The sequence below is a fragment of the Rhinolophus sinicus genome, linkage group LG10 (genome assembly GCF_036562045.2).
Source record: "Rhinolophus sinicus isolate RSC01 linkage group LG10, ASM3656204v1, whole genome shotgun sequence".
Lineage (NCBI taxonomy): Eukaryota > Metazoa > Chordata > Mammalia > Chiroptera > Rhinolophidae > Rhinolophus > Rhinolophus sinicus.
In genome coordinates this window covers 68,023,688-68,043,814 of record NC_133759.1, presented here as the reverse complement: position 1 = coordinate 68,043,814, position 20,127 = coordinate 68,023,688, and the positions used below count along the sequence as shown (strand labels likewise).

The 20,127-nt window shown below is 59.4% G+C and overlaps 1 protein-coding gene across 1 annotated transcript in view; it reads left to right on the top strand.

Annotated features, from left to right (window-relative positions):
• OBSCN (obscurin, cytoskeletal calmodulin and titin-interacting RhoGEF) overlaps positions 1-16,478 on the top strand; it is a 137,828-nt gene extending 121,350 nt beyond the window's left edge. Inside the window, 27 exon segments of the mRNA XM_074314098.1 lie at positions 3,695-3,883; positions 4,525-4,639; positions 4,977-5,098; positions 5,313-5,375; positions 5,556-5,668; positions 5,820-5,988; positions 6,166-6,247; positions 6,842-7,042; positions 7,545-7,605; positions 8,072-8,149; positions 8,456-8,628; positions 8,775-8,801; positions 9,349-9,501; positions 9,574-9,619; positions 9,749-9,826; positions 10,129-12,154; positions 12,771-12,851; positions 13,158-13,268; positions 13,429-13,596; positions 13,994-14,116; positions 14,324-14,494; positions 14,727-14,811; positions 15,015-15,254; positions 15,403-15,626; positions 15,759-15,834; positions 15,969-16,118; positions 16,212-16,478. Of these exon segments, the coding sequence (XP_074170199.1) occupies positions 3,695-3,883; positions 4,525-4,639; positions 4,977-5,098; positions 5,313-5,375; positions 5,556-5,668; positions 5,820-5,988; positions 6,166-6,247; positions 6,842-7,042; positions 7,545-7,605; positions 8,072-8,149; positions 8,456-8,628; positions 8,775-8,801; positions 9,349-9,501; positions 9,574-9,619; positions 9,749-9,826; positions 10,129-12,154; positions 12,771-12,851; positions 13,158-13,268; positions 13,429-13,596; positions 13,994-14,116; positions 14,324-14,494; positions 14,727-14,811; positions 15,015-15,254; positions 15,403-15,626; positions 15,759-15,834; positions 15,969-16,118; positions 16,212-16,389 (5,303 nt within the window). The 3' untranslated portion in view covers positions 16,390-16,478.
• The last annotated feature ends 3,649 nt before the right edge of the window (positions 16,479-20,127 follow it).

Below are 20,127 nucleotides of genomic sequence, written 5' to 3'. Positions count from 1 at the left end.
GCTCCTGCCTCCTCTTCTCTCCCCCCCTCCCCAGTTTGGGAGATGGGGCTCAGGAAGGAGAAAACTTGTCTGAGGTCACAAAGCCTGTGACAGCCGAGCCACACCCAGGACCAGCTGTCCTTGCCTAGCCTCACCCTCCCAGACAGAGAGGCCAGGAGCACAGGCTGTAGTTACATGCCTGACCTCTGAGAGCTCACTGGGGCACCCCCCCCACCCCATGAAACAAAGCACAAAACACTGGTAGGATGAACAAGGAGGACCGTGTCCCCTGTACCCCATCCATTAGCTCTGTGAGGAAGCCTGGCATTTTCAAAATGAGACAGCTATGAACAGAGAGGGTAGACTGGTCCACAGGGACATTGCAAACTGGACTTGGTCTGGGTGTTGGAGACACCTGTGTGATGTCACAATGCCTCAACTCTTGTTTGGAGGTCTGCATACCAGAGCCTGAGGTTGCCCAGATGAGGCTTTATGCTTTGTTTCTTTGGTTCTCTGGCTGGGGCTTCCAGAGATTGGGCTCCAACGCATGTGTAGGAATTTGTGCAGTTTCACCATTTACTTGCTGATACACTAACCTGATCTCGCACTGGCATTGCATGTACTGATGGCGGCGGGTCTCTGTGCCATCTCCTCTCGGCCCCCTCCCTGCAGAGAAGAAACCATCACCACCGTGGTGAAGAGCCCCCGTGGCCGCCGCCGGTCCCCCAGCAAATCTCCCTCCCGCTCACCTTCCCGCCGTCCTGCCAGCCCACCCAGGGCAGGCCTGCCGACCCCTGAGCTGCTATATTCACCAGCGGTCAGTCAGCCTCGAAGGCCCACGGCGGAGCCAGGATGGAGGCCCACTGTGCCCACACTGTATGTGACAGAGCCTGGGGCTCACATGCCAGCTGTGCCCAGGGGCACAGGGCTCCCGCCCAAGTGGGTAGAGGTTGAAGAGACCATCGAAGTCCGGGTGAAGAAAACAGGCCCGAGGGGTGTGTCTCCAGCCAGAGAGGTGCCCAGCAGCTCAGCGGGTCTTCTCTCCATGTTGCCTGGTGGGACCCCTAGAGGAGACCCTAACACAAACAACTCCAACAACAAGCTGCTGGCCCTGGAGCCCACAGCCCAGGGCAGAGCTGTGCACAGCCTCCGTGAGCCCCTCATCTTCCATGTGGACACTGGGCCAGAGACCCCTGAGCTGTCCCCTCCAGAGGGCACTGAAGAGGAGGCCCCCCTGGAGGAGGGGAGCAGTGCCCACCTGACGGAGGAGCCCATGGGTGCCCATGACCTTTGGGGCTGTGACCCCAAGATCCTCACGCATGATGGCCGGGCGTTGACGCTGGCAGACCTGGAGGATTACGTGCCCCAGGAAGGGGAGACCTTTGGCTGCGGGATCCCTATGCCCAGTGCTTCTGATGACCTGCCCTGTGAAGTCTCAGTGCTCCAGAGAGAGATCAGCCAGCCCACCGTGGGGCAGCCCATCCTGCTCAACGTGGGGCGCCCACCAGCACCCCAATGCCTGCCGGGCTTCTTCAGCTGCCTGCCCAGGGAGACATCTCGGTCGAGGCCCCAGGTCCTCGGCCCCTCAGTCTCCTTCTGTGTGCGGGAGGCTCGGCCTGGAGGCACTGCGTCCTGGAAGCCGTCCTTCTGCACACAGGTCCAGCGTTCTTCGGACAATGGCCAGAACAGCTTCAAAATGGAGGTTTCCACCCAGTCAGTCAGCTTTGGGACAGTGGGTGAGCCGGTCACCCTGCACATCCGGCCGGATGAGGACGACTGCCCCAGCCCCTCCCAAGGCTGAGGCTGAAACCATGGGGATGCAGGCGGCTGGGGGTTGAAGCAGGGACTCTCAGGGCCAGGACACCCCTGAGATGGCTGCTGTGGCTGCATGAGCAACAGAGAGGGGCATGGTCTTGGAGCTTAGGACCCTGCCTGGCACCAGCACCTACCTCGTTCACAGCCACCCTGGGTTTGGGGCACGAAGCCAGCACCCTGGGACATACATGCTCTGACCATCCCCTCACTCTCCAGCAACTCAGGGCTCCAGCTACCCGTCTTCCTGCCCAGACAGCGCTTCCTACCTCACAAGGTGAGGTCTTCAGCTGAGGACACTGCGAAGGGCTGTAGTCTGGACTACCAAGTGCTGGCAGAGCCACTGGTAGACTAGCTCTGGGCCTGTCCTCCTGTTTACGACAGCATAGACCCTCCTTGCGCCCAATCTGCTCCTACCTTCTCCGTGGGGGCTCCCCCAAGGCCGCATCTTCCCCATGGACGCTTTTCTTAGCCTCCAGGAGGCCCACTGGGGCTCACCCTGCAGACCTCCCAGGCCTTCCCTGTAGGTGGGCCGGGGTCTGTGGGTGGGCAACCCCCATCAGTCAGCCCAATGATGATAATAAACCGGCTCCCACACCACCACCCCCCGTGTTCTGCTGCTTCTTGCTTCTCTGGTAACTCGGGCAAGAGGGCCCTCTAGACCTGGCCCTGGGGGACAACTAGTGGGCAGTTACTGGTGGGTTCTGGCCTGTCCTGGGGTCCCTGGGTCGAGGCAGCTCATCTGGCCAGCCTGCTCACACATGGGCTGTGGGGCTGGTCACAGGTACACATGGTGTGACCACCCACAGTGATGGCTCTCAGCCTGCCACTGGTGAGCAGGTCTTCCTGCCCCCGTGCAGTGGGCTCATGTCAGGACAGACAAGGCGGGGGTGGGGTGGGGTGGTGGTGTGTGTGTGTGTGTGTGTGTGTGTGTGGCGCGTCCTGCTGACCTCCTGGTATGGGGAAGGACAAGGTGGATGCCCTAACCACGGAGAGAGTTCTGGTGCCGGGAAGGAGGCCGGTGCTCTAGGCAAGGGGACCTGCCAGGAACAGAGCAGTGGGCATTCCTGGGCACACCTGTGAGGCCACAGTGTTGCTGCCTAGGGCTGACAGCCAGGTGGAGGATGGGTCTGCACAGGGACTGAGGGCAGGGAGCTAACAAGGGAGGGTCTGGAAGTTCCCTGGGGGGAGGCAGAAGCTTCATGGGAGGCCAGGGCAGGGGCCAGGTGAGGGTGCAGTGGCCTGGGCCAGGCCAGGCTGCACTTGGAGGAAAGGGCGGATAGGACCTCAGGTGGAGGGGAGAAAGCTGCTGGGCTAGGGGCAGGGGCTGACATAGGAGAGCAGGAAGGGAGCCCATGTCCGTTACAACCCCAGGCCCCTGATTCAGCATCAGGCTGTCTATAGTCTTCCCTAGAGCGTGGGGCTGGGTCCACCGGGCCTGGGGTCTGGAGTGGGCCATTGGGGAGCCAGCATATGATGAAGGGATGGGATGAGCTGAAACTGAGGGGCAGACAAGGCACAGGGTGGGTGTCCAGGCCCAGTTGTCCCTAAGGAGTCGATGTTCTCCTGAAAGCATCTAGGCATCAGCTCGGGTGGTGGGGCTCTGTGCTCACTGCCCTGAGCACGGTCTCCCTGGCACGGCACCCAGGCCCCTTTCTTTCTGAGACCTCCTGTACTTCCTGGGGGAGAGGAGAAGAGGGAGGAGTAACCACGCCTTGCCCTAACAGATGAGACTCTGAGGGAGGTACTTCCCATACCTCCTGAGAGAGGAGTGGTGGGTGGGTGGGTAGGGCAGCCAGGATTGGCTCATCTGGGAATTTCTGAGGACTGGGATGGGCTCTCTCCACAGGCCTAGGCCACCCCTCACACCTCACCCTTCCATGCTGACCCACTTCTCCCACAGATGCTGCCGTCCTACCCCCAGTGGCCCTGGAGCAAGCGAACCAGATCATGCCTCTCCCAAGGACACTGGTGGGCCCTGAGGCTCCAGGACCCTCTGCAGGGCACCAAGCCAGCCCCAGTCTTGGGGAACCACCGGCACTCCAGGAGGCCAGCCCCCAGCCCCCAGGCACTGAGGTTGTGGAGGAATCTGGTGAGGCCCAACGGTGGGCTGACTGTAAAATACTACCTGTTTCCAGACTCCTTCTCCTCCCATCCCTTGCTGACCCCAACTTTGGTCACAGTGTATGCCCCATGGAGGTGAACTGGCAGAACCCTGGGGACCCTGACATCCTGATGGCTCCATGTACTGGGGACCCTGAGCAAGACCTACCCCTCGCTCAGCCTGTCACCCCATCTGTGAAACTGGGGGGGGGGGGTGTTCCTGCGCAGGCGAGGAGGAGGAGGAGGAGGAGGAGGAGGAGGAGGAGGAGGAGGAGGAGGGAAGTGGGGGAGAAGAAGGAAGTAGGGGAAGAAGGGGAGGAGAGGGGAAGTGGGAGGAGTAGCTATGCCTTCCCCTACAGATGAGACCCCCAGGAAATGCTGCCGCAGGGCGGGTCCCCTCCCCCAGGCACTGCTGTATCCTACAGCAGGATGGGGGGGTGCTAATCCCCAGGCTAGGGATAAGGACCAGAGGAGGGTGCCCTGGTGGAGGTGCCCATGCGTGGCAGGAGCCCAGGGTTTGGGGGCGCCCCTGCTCTGCCTGTGCTCCCACCCTCTGGGCCCTGGAGGGCGACACGGGGGGCATGCCATGAGGAAGAGCCCTCAGCCCTGTCCTGGGCTCCATCTCACTAGGCCCTGGCCTCCCACCAGCTGAACCCTGGAAGGTGCCGAAGCCCCTCCCCCACGTGGGCCAGGAGCAGAACTTGGGGCCCCCCACCGAGGCTCAGGGACGCATCGTGCCCATCTGGTAACCTTCCCGGCACTCTGGGCGGGGCAGTCCACTAAGGGACATCCGGGGGCAGGGCAGGAGAAGTAAGGAATGGGCTCACAGCACCCCAGAATGCTCCTTGCCAGCGCCACCACAGCCAAAGGGTAGCGCAGGGAGCAGGGGCTGCCCTTGGGGTGAGAGATATGGGGGAGCCCCTCTGCACCTAGAGCTGGGCCCTGTCTGTACATCCTCTGCCAAACAGTCTGGTGCAACCTCCGGTGGGGATGGGGCAGGGATCGCATCTTACTACGAGGCTCGTATCCACCCCAAGAAGTGGAGTGGCAGAGCAAACAACTCACCCCATGCACTGCCCCAGGGTGGAGGCCGCAGCCTGGTCAGGGACAGGGGCCACAGAGCTCTGGGATGTCCAAAGCCACGTGTTCACAGAGACCACACACCGGACATATGTGTACCAGGCCAGCGACTCGGGTGCTGCAAGTAGGCTACGTGTGTGCCCCGGGGTTGGGGGGACACTTGGACAGAGGGGCCATCTGGCATGTGTCAGCCCTGCTGTGGCAAGCCCCCTGCTGCCCCCATCCTTGCATGCCCTCAGTGGGATGTCACTAGAAGGCAACGGAGGGGAGCGGGGGCAGGCTTTCCACAACCCGAGTTCGCATGCTCTGCGTGACCTGTTTTCTGCATGACCAAGCAGGAGAGACCATGGTTGGACAGAAAAAAGCACTTCCTGACCGGCATACCTCGGCAGAGTCAGGAGGTGGGTCACCTTCACTTGGAAGGCAGGTGGGCTCTGTCACCCTAGGCTGCATCTCAGGGCTTTGCTGTTCACCTGAGGCGCCAGACAGGCTCCAGCTCACAGATTCATTGCAGGACGGGCTGTAGGGGGTGCAGGCCGCAGTCTGAGCTCCTCCCCACCGGCTCCCTCCTCCATCCCCAGGACCGCCATCCATGCAGGTCACCATCGAGGATGTGCAGGCACAGAGGGGCAACACTGCGCAGTTCCAGGCGGTCATCGAGGGCAACCCGCGGCCCACGGTAACCTGGTACAAGGTAGGGACAGGCGCGGGTCGGGGACCCAGTGCTGGGAGGGGCAGTGTGAAACCCCCACCAGGCACGGCATGGCACTTACTGAAAGCGCTGTGGGTTGTGGTGCCTGTTCCCCGGGATGGGCTGTTGGCCGGCCCACTTCCTGTGCCTCCAGGACAGCGTCCAGCTGGTGGATGGCGCGCAGCTCAGTCTGCAGCAGGACGGGACCACCTACTCCCTGGTGCTGAGGAACGTGGCCCAGCAAGATGCCGGGGTTTACACCTGCCTAGCCCAAAACGCTGGCGGCCAGGTGCTGTGCAAGGCGGAGCTGCTGGTGCATGGGGGTGAGTCCGGGGACCCCTCCCAGGCTCCGGTCCCGGCTCCACGCGGGCGTTGGGTCCTGCGGGCTGCCAGAAACTCCGGCACTGGGAGCGGCCCCCGCAGGCAATACAAAATGGGGGCACAGGGGAACGGATGGTCATCTTTGTCCACACCGACCGCTGATCGCTCCCTTACTGTAGGCGACAGTGAGCCGGACTTGGAGAAGCAAAGCTATCGCAGGAAACTGCACTCCTTCTACGATGTCAAGGAGGAGATTGGGAGGTATCTCCCCCTAACCCCGCCCCCCGGAACTCTGGCTTCCTGGAGTTTCTACAACATGGAGCCCCCAGGGACCCTAACCAGGGAGCCCCCAACCCCGCACTCTGGAGCCCCAGTCACCCTGGAATCCCCGCTTCCTGGGAACCCCACCTCTCTGGAGCCACCCTCCCAGTGCCCGTTAGCCGCCCGGGAACCCTGCCCAGCCTCCCAGCCTCCCAGCCCCTGCTTTCCAGAACCCTCGTCTCTCCGGAATATTGCCCGCCCAGCAACTGCGCCCATCGAGAGCTCCAGCCTACTGGAAGGCCCCAACCCCTCAACATGTCCCCCGGAGCTTCCGCCCCTCCAAGTACCCTCCTATCTCCAGGAGTCCCCGCCCACCCCACCCCCCCAGCCACTGCCCTCCCAGAACCCCACTCTCTGAGAACCCTTCTACCCCCACACGCAGCCCCTCCCCCCTTACCCGCCCCCCACAGCCGCTGCCTTCCAGGAACCGCCCCCTGCCAGGAACCGTCCCCCATTCCCCCGGGACCCCTGTCTCCCTTCACGCCTCCCCAGAGTCCAGTTTCCGGCGTTCAGCGTGGGCTCCCCTCTTCCCAGGGGCGTGTTCAGCTTCGTGAAGAGAGTGCAGCATAAGGGCAATCAGATGTCCTGTGCCGCCAAGTTCATCCCCCTTCGGAGCAGGACGCGGGCCCAGGCGTACCGCGAGCGAGACGTGCTGGCCGCGCTGAGCCACCCACTGGTCACTGCGCTGCTGGACCAGTTCGAGACCAGTAAGACCCTCATCCTCGTCTTGGAGCTGTATCCTGCCCTCGGCCCTAAGGGCTTAAAACGTGCCTGGGGTGGGCCCCTCCCGTGTGCCACGTGGCCTCTCCAACAGGAGGTCAGACTGCTTATGTAGCAGCCCAAGGCCTCAAGCGCTGGGGCTCCAAGGAGAGTCACACCCCTTCCCTGCCTGTTCTGATTCTCACCCCACCATTCTTTGCCTGACTGCGAGTGACCCGAGTGACTGGGTGTCACGTATGTTTACCACACCCACACCTCCCCGAGTCAGCGGTCCTCTGGCCCTGTGATGGGTGGGGGGGTGAGGGGTGAGGGAGGAACTCTGTGCAGAGGGGAGAGGATGCCTCCACTCCAATTCTGCTGCTGGCCAGTGGCCTCAGCCTTTCTCCTCAGGGTCTGTGTCGCACCCACCCTCCTCAACCCTGAGGACCCCCAGACACCACCCCAAGATAAAACTTGCCCTCGGGTGTGGGTCCGGATGGGTTCTAGAGCCCAGAGCTTTCCTTGACCTGAGCCCCAGGTGCTCATCAGAGGAGCTACTGGACCGTCTGTTTAAGAAGAGCGTGGTGACAGAAGCCGAGGTGACAACAGGCCTGCATGCACCCCCTGACCAGACGACTTGTCCCAGCAAATACAGCCCCCCTTCACACAGTGTACCCCAGCTCAGAGATCTTTTGGGGTCCCCAGGGCTTCACAGGGTGTCACAGCACCCCAGTCAGCTCTCAAAGCTCCCCCAGACCCAGGCTCTCACCATTTCTCCCTCTCAGCCCACACCTGGCCAGTGGGCCAGCCCTCATCTGCTCCTGAGACATCATGATTACAGCTTTGCTCAGGCCACTCCACATACCCATACTCTCCCCACCTTCGGGTCCAGAGGAATCCCTGGTATTGGGGCACGTAGTGGGAGGGTTTGTACATAGCCTGCCCATGGACCATCCCAGGTCTGGAGGGAGTGGAAACATAGGTGGCAATAGGGCAGGGAGGGAAGCGGATGGGGAGCTTGAGGCTGGCTGTCTTCACCTGAGCGCCAGGCCTTTGCCACCACAGGTCAAGGTCTACATCCAGCAGCTGGTGGAGGGGCTGCACTACCTGCACAGCCATGGCATTCTCCACCTGGATATAAAGGTACTTGCCCCCCATACCAGGGAGGGGCAGGTGGGAGCTTGGAGCCTGCAGGCTGGGAAGGTACAGGCCCACCACTTCCAGCTTCCCTGTCAGGACTTGCTCACTTTGGGGGATGGGGAGCTCACTACCTTTCTGGGGTGTGGTTGATAGAGTGGAGGCTGTCCCCAAATGGTACCAAAACCTGTTCCCAGGGCAGCCCACTGCCCCCTATTTCCCTGGGATAGCCCTGAGTACCCCCCAGGCTTGGCAGCCCCAGGAGTCACTTCCTTAGGGTACAGCCTCACCTACTCCCCAACTGCCCAACAGCCCCCCAACATCCTGATGGTGCATCCTGCTCGGGAAGACATTAAAATCTGTGACTTCGGCTTTGCCCAACATATAACCCTGGGAGAGCCACAGTACAGCAAGTACGGGTCCCCTGAGTTTGTGTCCCCTGAGGTCATTGAGCAGATGCCAGTGAGCGAGGCCTCTGACATCTGGTGAGTGACGGGCCCCCAGGGATGCCACCCCCACGCCAGCCTACCTACTCACTCTCTGCCTCCTCTCCTCTCTTGACTGCCCCCCCTTGAGCCCCTCACCTGTGGGCCAGGGCTGGGGTGACTCACTGCTGGTTTTGTTCCCGCAGGGCCATGGGAGTCATCTCCTACCTCAGGTGAGTAGACCCCCGTTCCCATCAGCTGCTTCCTCAGAAGCCAACCCTGCAGGTCCATGGGAGGCCACACACACCACGGGCTTGCCCCAGCTCAGAGACCTGAAACCCAAAGGGCAGCTCTTTTGGGGACAACCAGCTCTGATAAGTTTCTGTCGAGTGCTTTTCACACACACACATTGTCCCAGAGGAGCTCTGTGGGTCACGTGGCACAGCACTATTTCCCCAAAGGGTCTGCTTGTTTGTCCAGGGGCCACTCATAACAGTTACTGCTGCCCTGAGGACACTGCTAGAACAGACTGAGCCTGGATCTCCTCTATAGGTGGAGCCCTGCTCCCCACTTCAGTCTAAGCCCAGATCCCCACTCCAGGCTGAGCTTGGATCTGCTGGGATTCTCAGGGCTGGGTGTGAGTGGCACTGAGATCCTCCCCAGTCAGGGCTCTCCCCACCTACCCCATGAGACCCAGCCCTCCCTGGCCTGGCGACCTGCCTCCATGGACCCAGAAACCGGCGGCCATGTCTGAGGACCAGACCTCCCTGTGCTTTTCAGCCTGACCTGCTCATCCCCGTTTGCCGGTGAGAGTGACCGCGCGACCCTCCTCAACGTGTTGGAGGGGCGGGTGTCCTGGAGCAGCCCAATGGCCATGCACCTCAGCCACGATGCCCAGGATTTTATTATGGCCGCCCTGCAGAGGGCCCCAGGGTAAGTGCATACGTCCTCCCCCACCCCATTCCCAATTGACCCCTGGCTTGAGCTTGCCTTTTTTCCCACCAGAGCCCGTCCCAGCGCAGCCCAGTGCCTTGCCCACGCCTGGTTCCTGGTGAGTAGGCTGAATCAGGTAGGCCTGGCACACAGGGAGGGAAACTGAGACCAAGAGGGGTGGGACTTGTTTTGCCACAGGGAGCAACTAGGGTCTGCGCCAACATGGCTTTCTCACTGGGTCCTGCAGAAGTCTGTGCCGGCAGAGGAGGCTCACTTCATCAACACCAAGCAGCTCAAGTTCCTCCTGGCCCGCAGCCGCTGGCAGGTGAGCCAACCCCCCCACGCCCCCACTCCACCCCCTGCCTCCACCATCACCCCATGGGTGGGCTGGCTGTGCGCCATCTGGCCTGGGAGATTAGAGCAGGGGCTGTCCTTCCCTCTGTGTTTGTGCTCCCCAAGCTGAGGGGATGGGGTGGGACTGCATGGAACTTGCAGTGTTCGAGCCAGGAGGGAACACAAGGACAGGGCCCTGGGGTGCCGGGACGAGGATGGGGGCTTTAACGCCCTTCATCTCTTGGGGAGCCCCTGTGGGCACCCGCTAACGCCCCCTACACCCCACACCTCCAGCGCTCCTTGATGAGTTACAAGTCCATCCTGGTGATGCGCTCCATCCCAGAGCTGCTCCAGGGCCCGCCCAACAGCCCATCCCTTGGAGTGGCCCGGCACCTGCGCTGCGACACCAGTGCCTCGTCTAGCAGCTCCTCCTCCTCTGACAACGAACTGGCACTCTTTGCTCGGGCCAAGTCGCTACCGTCCTCCCCAGTGACCCACTCCCCGCTTCTGCACCCGCGCGGCTTCCTGCGGCCATCGGCCAGCCTGCCAGAGGAAGCCGAGTCCTATCTGCCAGTTGAGGCCGCACCTCCGCCAGCATTGCCCAGGGGCACAGAGCCGCCAGCCTCCCCGGGCTGCGTACCCCGGCAGAGCGTCATCCGCAGCTTGTTCTACCAGCAGGCAGGCGAGGACCCAGAGCGTGGGGGCCTGGCGGTAGTCAGCAGGCGGCAGCCGGTGCGCCGGAGGCACCTGCTCAAAGGTGGCTACTTTGCGGGCGCCCTGCCAGGTCTGCGTGAGCCGCTGCTAGAACATCGTGTGCTGGAGGAGGAGGCTGCCAGGGAGGAGCAGGCCACTCTGATGGCCAAAGTGCCCTCCTTTGAGACTGCCCTTTGGCTGCCTGGCACCAGCTCCCATGGAGGCCCTGGGAGAAGCCGCTCCCTGGACCTCGACCAGCCACGTTCAGCCAGCCCCTCCACAGAGGCTTGCCATGAGGGGCAATGTCCCACCCATACCCCCTTGGACCTCCAGGCAGCCACAGGGGAGTGCAAGCCCAGAGAGGTCTCAGGTGCCATGGAGACAGAGCGAGCAGAGGAGTCCCGGAAGAAGCTGAGACTATTTCCATCTACTGGTGGTGACCCAGGCTTTGCTGAGCAAGAGGGGTTGTCCCAGGACAGCTGTGGGAAGCTGCAGGCTTCTTTCTGTCACCCCCAATGGGGTCCTGCCCCCCAGGAAGGCTATGCCCCATCTGCGGCTGTTGCACCCCAAGCTCCTGGCTCCTTTCCTCCAGGTCACTGCCCAGAGGCCCTCTTGGCACCCCCAAATCTGTTGCTGTCTGGGGAGATCCAGGCTTCCTCGTCACCAGCCCAAGCAAGTCCCCAGCCAGGCTCTGAGAGGTGGCTGGAGGCCAGTCCTCTCCCCAGGAGGCCCGGACCCCCCAGTTCCCCAAGGCCAGCCTCACTGGCGGGCACAGAGCCTAGTCCCTCCATGGACACTGAGGACCTAGTCCAGGAGACAGAGAGGCCGTCTGAGTCTGCCCCCAGCCTGCCTCCACCTCAGGAGCAGGCGACTTCGTGCAAGTTCTCCCTGGGGCACAGAGGGGGCTATGCCGGGGTAGCTGGCTATGGCACCTTTGCCTTCGGTGGGGATGCAGGAGGCATGCTGGGACAGGGGCCCCTGTGGGCCAGGATGGCCTGGGCCACCTCTGAGTCATTGGAGGAGCAGGATGAGGCCAAGGCCCAGATCCCAACCACCAAGGCCAGTGTGGTGCACCTGCCCAAGGGCAGCAGGGTCCCCCCAAGGGCCTCCCCAGAGTTGGCCTTGTGGGAAGACTTCGATGGGGGTTCCCAGGTGTCTCTGGTACAGATCCAGGACCTATCGGGGGACGCAGAGGCTGCTGATACTGTGTCCCTAGATATATCGGAGGTGGAGCCCGCCTACCTCAACCTATCAGACCTGTATGACATCAAATACCTCCCCTTTGAATTCATGATCTTCAGGAAGGTCCCTAAGCCAGAGCCACCACCCTCCCCTGCATCGGAGGCCGGGGAGGAGCTGGCTGAGCTCCCAGAGACCGCATGGCCCTGGCCAGGCATGCTGGGCCTGCCTGCTGGTCTGGCGATCACAGAGGAGCCAGAGGACATAGAGGCCCTGCTCGGGGAGGCAGGGAGCAGCAGAAAGCGCAAGTGGTCGCCCCCCTCCAGGGGCCTCCTGCGCTTCCCCAGGAGGCAGGCACTGCTGGAGGAGCCTGCAGAGCTGGGGCTACGCCAGAGGGTGAGAGCGTCGGTGGCCCACATCTCCCGCCTCCTGAGGGGCAGGCCTGAAGGTGACTCCCCCACCCACCGAGGCTTCAGGGCTCAGCCAGGTGTCCCACCTCTGCACTTTGGGGCATCTTGCACTCACATTCAGGAACCACAGCTCAGGAGCCCACCTAAAGCAGGAAACCACTACCATCACCGCCATTCCCCAGGCACACAGGGCCCTCTGTTCCCAAGGTCACCTTCTCAGCCTTACCCCTCCCCGAGTGCATCTAAGACCTAGTGTTGGAACCTGGAGAAGCTTCAGGAGTTACACTCCTGTGAAGAGGATTGAACAGGGCTAGCTAGCCTTTGTGACCCAGACCCTCTCTGACCCTACACCTTGGCCAGACCTCTTTGGGCACCTGCGCCCACAAGCTGCTGGCCTTACCTGTCCAAGGTGCCCCTTATCAGGAAGGGCCAATGCTGAGAGGCTAGGGAGGAGATGGTCTCCACAGCAGATTTAGCTCATTTCCAGCAAAGCCTCCTGGGATCCAGGCTTTTCTGCCACATGGGAATCGGGCAGTGGGTGGCAGGTGGCCCTGGAGTCATCCTCCCGTGCTCCCCATGGCAGTGCCAGGCGGCTGGCTGCCTAGAGGAGCCAGCCTCTTGGCATGACCTCCCATGGCCCTGTCTTCCCTGCAGGTTCGGAGAAGGAGGGAACCCCCAGGAAAAAAGCAGGCCTAGCGTCCTTCCGGCTGTCAGGCCTGAAGAGCAGAGATCAAGGTGGGCACACTGCCTGGGGCTGGGACGCCCTGCTACCCAGGGGACCTGGCTGTGGGGAAGGGGAGCCCCTCCACAGTGCCCACACCAGCGGGGGGGGGTAAAGCTCACACCCAAAGGGGCTCCCCAGATGGGGAGCTCCGGCTCCCTGGCTGTCAGGACTGAGCAGTCCTGGAGGCCTTCCTGAAGGAGGTGCTGGGGTTGAAGATGAGCCTGCGCAGGTGGGCTACCCTCCAGTATTCCTACTTCTGGGTCATGCTCTCAAGCCAGGGGTTATCTCTGAAGGATCACCCCACCTCCCTTCCCCAGCACCATCCTTCCTAAGGGAGCTCGTTGATGAGACAGTGGTTCTGGGCCAGTCTGTGACTCTCACCTGCCAGGTGTCAGCCCAGCCAGCTGTACAGGCCACCTGGAATAAAGGTAAGGAGCTATCCTGGTGCTGGGGAGGTGGAGACAGGAAAGCAGGGGATGCTCCTTGAGGGCATGGCTCTCAACATACAGAGAGAAACTGAAGCCTAGACAGAGAGTGGGTCCTGGGTGTTGTTCAGAGCCACCCCTGGCCTGCTCTGTTCTGCCGTAGATGGGGTCCTCTTGGAGAGCAGCAGCCGCCTCCTCATCTCCTCCACGCTCAAGAACTTCCACCTTCTGACCATCTTGGTGGTGACCGCTGAGGACCTTGGCATGTACACTTGCAGCGTGCGCAATGCATTGGGCATGGCGGCCACCACAGCTGTCCTACGGAAGGCAGGTGCGTGGGCCTCTCCGGGTCCTCAGTGGGAACAGGAAGCGGGATCACGCCAGGCCATCATCTCCTCCCAGAGATTTCCAATGGGGCCTGCAGGCCTAGCTCTTGGACCTGATCCCCAGAGGGGGCCAGCTCCCAGGTGGCCAACCTGCTCTGGGGTGGGTGGGGGCTTCAAGCAAGGGCCACCCCATGTGGTTCCTGTGCAGGCACCAGCCGCGGGGCACCAGCCAACCAAGCCCCTCCCAAGAGAGGCACTGGGTTCCTCTACCAGGCAGCACTGGAACAGGACCCCTGAATCAACGGGACCAAGGGAGGGAGGGCATGGCAGCAAGGGCAGGGGCAGACCTGCATGGGTGGCCCCTCGGAGCCCAACTTAGAACCCTGACTGTGGGCCCTGTAGAGCGGCCCTCATCCTCCCCGCGCCCAGACATCGGGGAAGTGTATGCCGATGGGGTGCTGCTGGTCTGGAAGCCCGTGGAATCCTATGGCCCCGTGACCTACATCGTGCAGTGCAGCCTGGAAGGTAGGCCTGCCCCTGTGCCCTCGCCTCCTGGGTGGACCCAGGAAGCACCTGGTCCCTCTGCATCCCCAGCACCGTTGGGGGAAGTGTTGGCCCTTTCTTCATTCCTGGGCAGCCTCCCTCAGGAATGGATCTCTCCACCCCACCCCCACCTCCTAACTGTGGAGTGGTGAGGACTGGGGCTGCCCCTCACCTGCTGTGTGTGGCCAGGTGGCAGCTGGAGCACGCTGGCCTCGGACATCTTTGATTGCTGCTACCTGGTCAACAAACTTTCAAGGGGTGGCACGTACGCCTTTCGGACTGCGTGTGTCAGCAAGGCGGGCATGGGCCCCTACAGCAGCCCCTCGGAGCAGGTCCTCCTGGGAGGGCCCAGCCACCTGGGTGAGCCTCTGCAGGGTCTGTCGGGTGGCTGTGTTCCTTCCAGAATTGTCCTGCCACTTCACCAAAACATATACTTACTGGGGAGGTTTGTTCAGGTCCAAGGAATGAGAGGCTAAGTGTGGGTTCAAAGAGGGGCCCCTTGTCAGGGTGCCAGGGAAGGGGTGATGGGAGACAAAATGCAGGGAGCTGGGGCTGCAGGGAGCCCCCCAGTCACTGGCTTCCTTTCCCACAGCCTCTGAGGAGGAGAGCAGCCCTGCACGGCCTGCCCAGCCACTCCCCAGCACACAGACCTTCGCCTTCCAGACCCAGATCCGAAGGTGCCCTAGCTGCCTCCAACCATGGATTCTGCATGCCCTCACTGCGCTGCTCACCTGCATCTGTGCCCCCTCCTTCTCCCAGAGGGTTCCTCCCTGATGCTCTGAGAGCGGGAAGGGGCTGCAGGATAGTGCATGGGGGGGAGGGGTCTGGAGGGCCGGGGCGGGAGGGACCCTCACAAGCCTGGCTTGTGCTTTCTCACCAGGGGCCGCTTCAGCGTGGTGCGGCAGTGCCGGGAGAAGGCCAGCGGGCGCGTGCTGGCAGCCAAGATCGTCCCCTACCGCCCCGAGGACAGGACGGCCGTGCTGCGCGAGTACGAGGCCCTCAAGGGCCTGCGCCACCCGCACCTGGCCCAGCTGCAGGCCGCCTATCTCAGCCCCCGGCACTTGGTCCTCGTGTTGGAGCTGTGCTCTGGACCCGAGCTGCTCCCCTGCCTGGCGGAACGGTGAGGAGCCTCCTGGCCTGGATGCACGGTTGTGGAGGGGGCGGGAGCAGGTGGTTCATCTCCTGCCCTGCCTCCACCGGCAGGCCTGCGCCGGAGGGGGGTCCTAGCGGAGACCGGGACAGAGTGAGCTCTTCCCCATGTACCCCAGGGCCTCCTACTCGGAATCCGAGGTGAAGGACTACCTGTGGCAAATGCTGAGCGCCGCCCAGTACCTGCACGCCCAGCGCATCCTGCACCTGGACCTCAGGTCCGAAAACATGATCGTCACCGAGTACAACCTGCTCAAGGTGGTCGACTTGGGCAACGCCCAGAGCCTCGCCCAGGAGAGAGTCCTGCCATCAGAGAGGTTCAAGGACTACCTGGAGACCATGGGTGCGCTGGGCGCAGACACTCGGCTTGACCTGGGGGAGGGGTGGGCCAGGAGCAAGCCTCTCCCCCAGTTCTGCCTCCCGCCCCCTCCACTGCGGACACCCAGCCACTCACCTGTGTCCCCCCAACTCCCAGCCCCGGAGCTCCTGGAGGGCCAGGGTGCTGTCCCGCAGACCGACATCTGGGCCATCGGCGTGACAGCATTCATCATGTGAGTCCTCCACGCACAGGGGATGGGGGTGGGGCAGGAGGGCGGGCTGGGATCCATGAGGGTGACCCCAGGTCCCTGTGTCCTCCATCCACCCGAGGGTGATCTGGGTCCCCTGAACACTCCCACCCGCGCAGGCTGAGCGGCGAGTACCCGGTGAGCAGCGAGGGGACGCGCGACCTGCAGAAAGGCCTACAGAAGGGGCTAATCCTGCTGAGCCGCTGCTACGCGGGGCTGTCCGGTGGCGCCGTGGCCTTCCTTCAGAGCACGCTGTGCGTGCACCCCTGGTAAGGTGGTCTGGTCCTCCGCCCCGCCCTCCCCTTTCCACCCTGCCACCCAATCTGGCTCCCAGAGCGGGGCTCACACCCCCTATGTTCCAGGGGTCGGCCGTGCGCGTCCAGCTGCCTACAGTGCCCTTGGCTGACTGAGGAGGGCCCAGCTAGCTCCCAGCCCTCGGCCGTGACCTTCCCCACTACGCGGCTGCGCGCCTTCGTGGGCGAGCGTGAGAAGAGGCGGGCGCTGCTGTACAAGAAGCACAGCCTGGCCCAGGTGTGCTGAGTGCCTGGTTTTGCGGCTGGTGTGTGTGAAGGGCTGCCCTGCTGGGGAGTATATCTACAGACACGCCAATAAAAACCAGAACAGCGTGAGGCGTCTTGTGTTTCAGTTTTGTTTTGGGAAGGGAAGCGAGGGCCCTGCACCTTCCTGGGGTATGGGGGCAGGGAGTGGGGGGGGGGGGGGGATGGGGAGCTGTCCAGGCAATAGAACTGCCCTTTCCTGTGCACTGGGTGAAAGTGACACTCCTGGCTCATGGAGCGGAGGAGCCAGTCAGGACAGCCTCACTTGGGGTGCCCAACTTCCAAACAGAAGCCCCTCTGTTCCAGGCAAACTGGCAGTTGGTCCCTCGGCCTCACCCCACCTGCCACCTTCTGAGGCATCTCCACTAGGGCTCCTGAGCTCTGAGGTGCATAGATTGAAAGCCATTAGCCTGGTCCCCATGGTCACCTTCCTGGCCCGGTACTCTGGAGGCCTCCAGGAAAGGTCACTGCAGTCCTTTCTCGATCTGAGGCAGAAGGAGCCTGGTGAATGACCAGCCAGGCCACCCAGAGGGAGGTGACAGGTGGGCTCCGAGCTAGGGAAGGTGTCGGAGCCTGAGCCACAGTCACTTCTCCCCCACCTGGCTCCTGCGGGATGTTCCTGATGCTCACAAGGGAAGTCCTGTTTGGGAAGAGTGATCGGTCCTGAGGTTGCATGAGCGCGTGCTGCCTTGTTTCATTGAGTGCTGCCTTGTTTCATCTCGACCAACTCTCACTCCAGCTGCTGTTGGGAATGGTCTCCTGCCAACACTGTCCCCGTTGGGGACAGTCCACTGTCCCCAGGAACTATCTCTGAGTTCTCTGCTGAGGAGACCTTCCACAGGGCACCTGCCTGTAGCCCTGGCCACTCCTATTCAGACACAGTGAGCACACCTCCAGTCTCAGCCCTGGAGGTGCCCTGTGGCACCTGTGTCTGAGCCCACTCCTTCCTCTCCATTGCATGCTCGCCCAGCCCCAGCTGGCCATGTCCACAGCAAGCCTGGCTCTGTATACTGGGACCAGGTGAGACAGCTCCTTGTCTTTGGAGGATACATTTCTTTGGTGACCTCCTCTGTGCTGTGTGCTGGGATGACATGCCCTGTCTAAGCCTGTTGAGATCAAATTCTGCAGGTTGGGCCGAGCTCTGCCTCTGACATTGAGAGACACTTGCTGGGGCTGCACAGAGGCAATGCTTCGTCCAGATCCTCAAGTGACCTGCTTTCCTGGGTCTGTGCTGATGCTGGCCTTGCTTTCCTGCAAGCCCAGCTCTCCTTATGTGCTCTGCTCTTTGCTCTGTGCAAGTGCTTCTCATGACGCAGTCTCCTCCTCACAGCACGACTTAGGACTCGGCCTCCTGACACTGTGTAGCATGGTCCACACCACATCATCACTCATTCCTGCCATGATTCTCCTCCCATCTCACTTGGGTGGCCCTCTTCCCAGACTGAACCCTGCCTGAGAAACCTGCTCAGCCCCAAAGTCCCTCCATTTATGTGTTATGAGTATTTTATTGATAACTTGTTTCTAAGGATCAAATCAAATGCACCGCATTTTTTAACAGTTGTATCACATGATTTTTCTATTAAGCTTTTATTTTGAGATCATTGTTAAATCACATGCAATTGAAAGAAATAATACAGAGAAAGCCCAGGTACCACTTATCCCCAATGGTGATATTTTGCAAAACTCTAGTATGATATGAAAGGCAGGAGAGCAAGTAACACAGTCAAGCTACAGAACATGTGTAACATTATGCAGATCCCTCATGTTACCCTCATCCACCCCCCCTTTTTTTTACAACCACACCCACTTCCTTCCCACCCTTAACACTTTTTAACCCTGGCAAATAACAATCTGTCTCATATTTATATGCTTATGTCACTTTAAGAATGTTATATAAATAGAGTACTCCTGTACGTAATGTTTCGAGATTGGCATTTTTCACTCAGCATACTCCTCTGGTAATTCATGAATGTGGTTACATATGTCAGTGGGTCATGCCTTTTTATCGGTGTGTAATAGTCACGGTGTGGGTGCACAACGATTTGTCTAGCCATTCACCCACTGAAGGGCATTTGGGTCATTCTCAGTTTTGGGCTATTTCAGATAAAGCTGCTCTAAACATTCATGCACAGATCTCTGTGTGAACATACATCTTTGTTACTCTGGGACAAATGCCCGGGGGTGCCCCTGCTGCCAAACGCTGCAGTTCCAGTTGCCATCTGTATCTCCTCTGGGGGAAATGTCTGTGCATGTCTTTTGCCCATTTTCTAATTGGATTGTTTGTTCACTTACTGTAAGTTTTGAGAGTTCTGTACATGTTCTAGATACTAGTCCTTTGTCAGATATGTGGCTCACAAATATTTTGCCCCCTTTTGTGCCTGTCTTTTCATCCTCTTAGCAGAGTTTTGAAGAGCAAAAGTTTTAATTTTCAAAAGCATTTATAATTGTAGTAAAACACATATAACACAAAATTTACCACTTTTAAGTGTAAAGTTCAATATTGTTCATTATATGCACATTGCTGTGCAACCATCACCACCGGCCATTTCCGGGACTTTCTCAACTTGCAAAACTAAAACTCTGTGCCCATTAAACAACAACTTCCCATTTCTCCTGCTCCCCAGCCCCTGGCAACTGCCATTCTACTTTCTGTTTCTATGAATTTGTCTACCCTACGCACCTCATATAAATGGAATCATACTGTATCTTTTTGTGTCTGGCTTATTTCATTTAGCATAATGTCCCCAAAGTTCATCCATGTTGTGGCATGTGTGAAAATTGCCTTCCTTTTTCAGGCTGAGTAATACCCCATTGCATGTGTAGACCACATTTTGTTTATCCATTCATCTGTCAGTGGACATTTGGGATGCTTCCACTTCAAGAAACTATTGTGACTAATGCTGCACTGAACATAGGTGTGCAGATATCTCTTTGAGGTCCTGCTTTAAATTCTTTTGAGTATATATCCAAACGTGGGATTTTTGGATATCATGGTAATTTTATTTTTAATTTTTTGAGCAACTACCACACTGTTTTCTATAGTGGCTGCACCATTTTACATTCTCACTAACAGAGTATAACAGTTCCTAGTTCTCCACATCCATCAACTTTTATTACTTTCTATTTTTTTTAATGGTAGCCATCCTGATGGTTGTGAGGTGCTATCTCACTGTGGTTTTCATTTGCATTTCCCTAATGATTAATGATGTTGAGCATCTTTTCATATATTTGTTGGTCTTTTGTATATCTTTAGAAAAATGTCTATTCAAGTCCTTTGTCCATCTTCTAATTGGGTTATTTTTGTTGTTATTTCCGCTGAGTTGTAGGAGTTCTTTATCTGTTCTGGATATTAACCCCTTCTCAAATATGTAATTTACAAGTATTTCCCCCATTCCATAGGATATCTTTTCACTTTGTTGGTTTTGTCCTTTGATGGAACTCTTTTTATCAACTTCTTTTTTAATTTTGATATAGTCCAATATTTATATTTACTTTTGTTGCCCTGAAAAGTTTTTAAGTTTTATGAAGTCAAATTTGCCAACTTTTTCTTTATGGATTGTGCTTGTGGGGTCAAGTCTAAGAACTCTGTGCTTAGCCCTAGATCCTGAAGATTTCCTCCTATGATTTCTTTTTAAAAAACATGGTTGTATATTTATAGTAGTACATTTAATATTTAATTCCATGGTGCACTTTGTTTGTTTGTTTTTTTGTTTATTTGTTT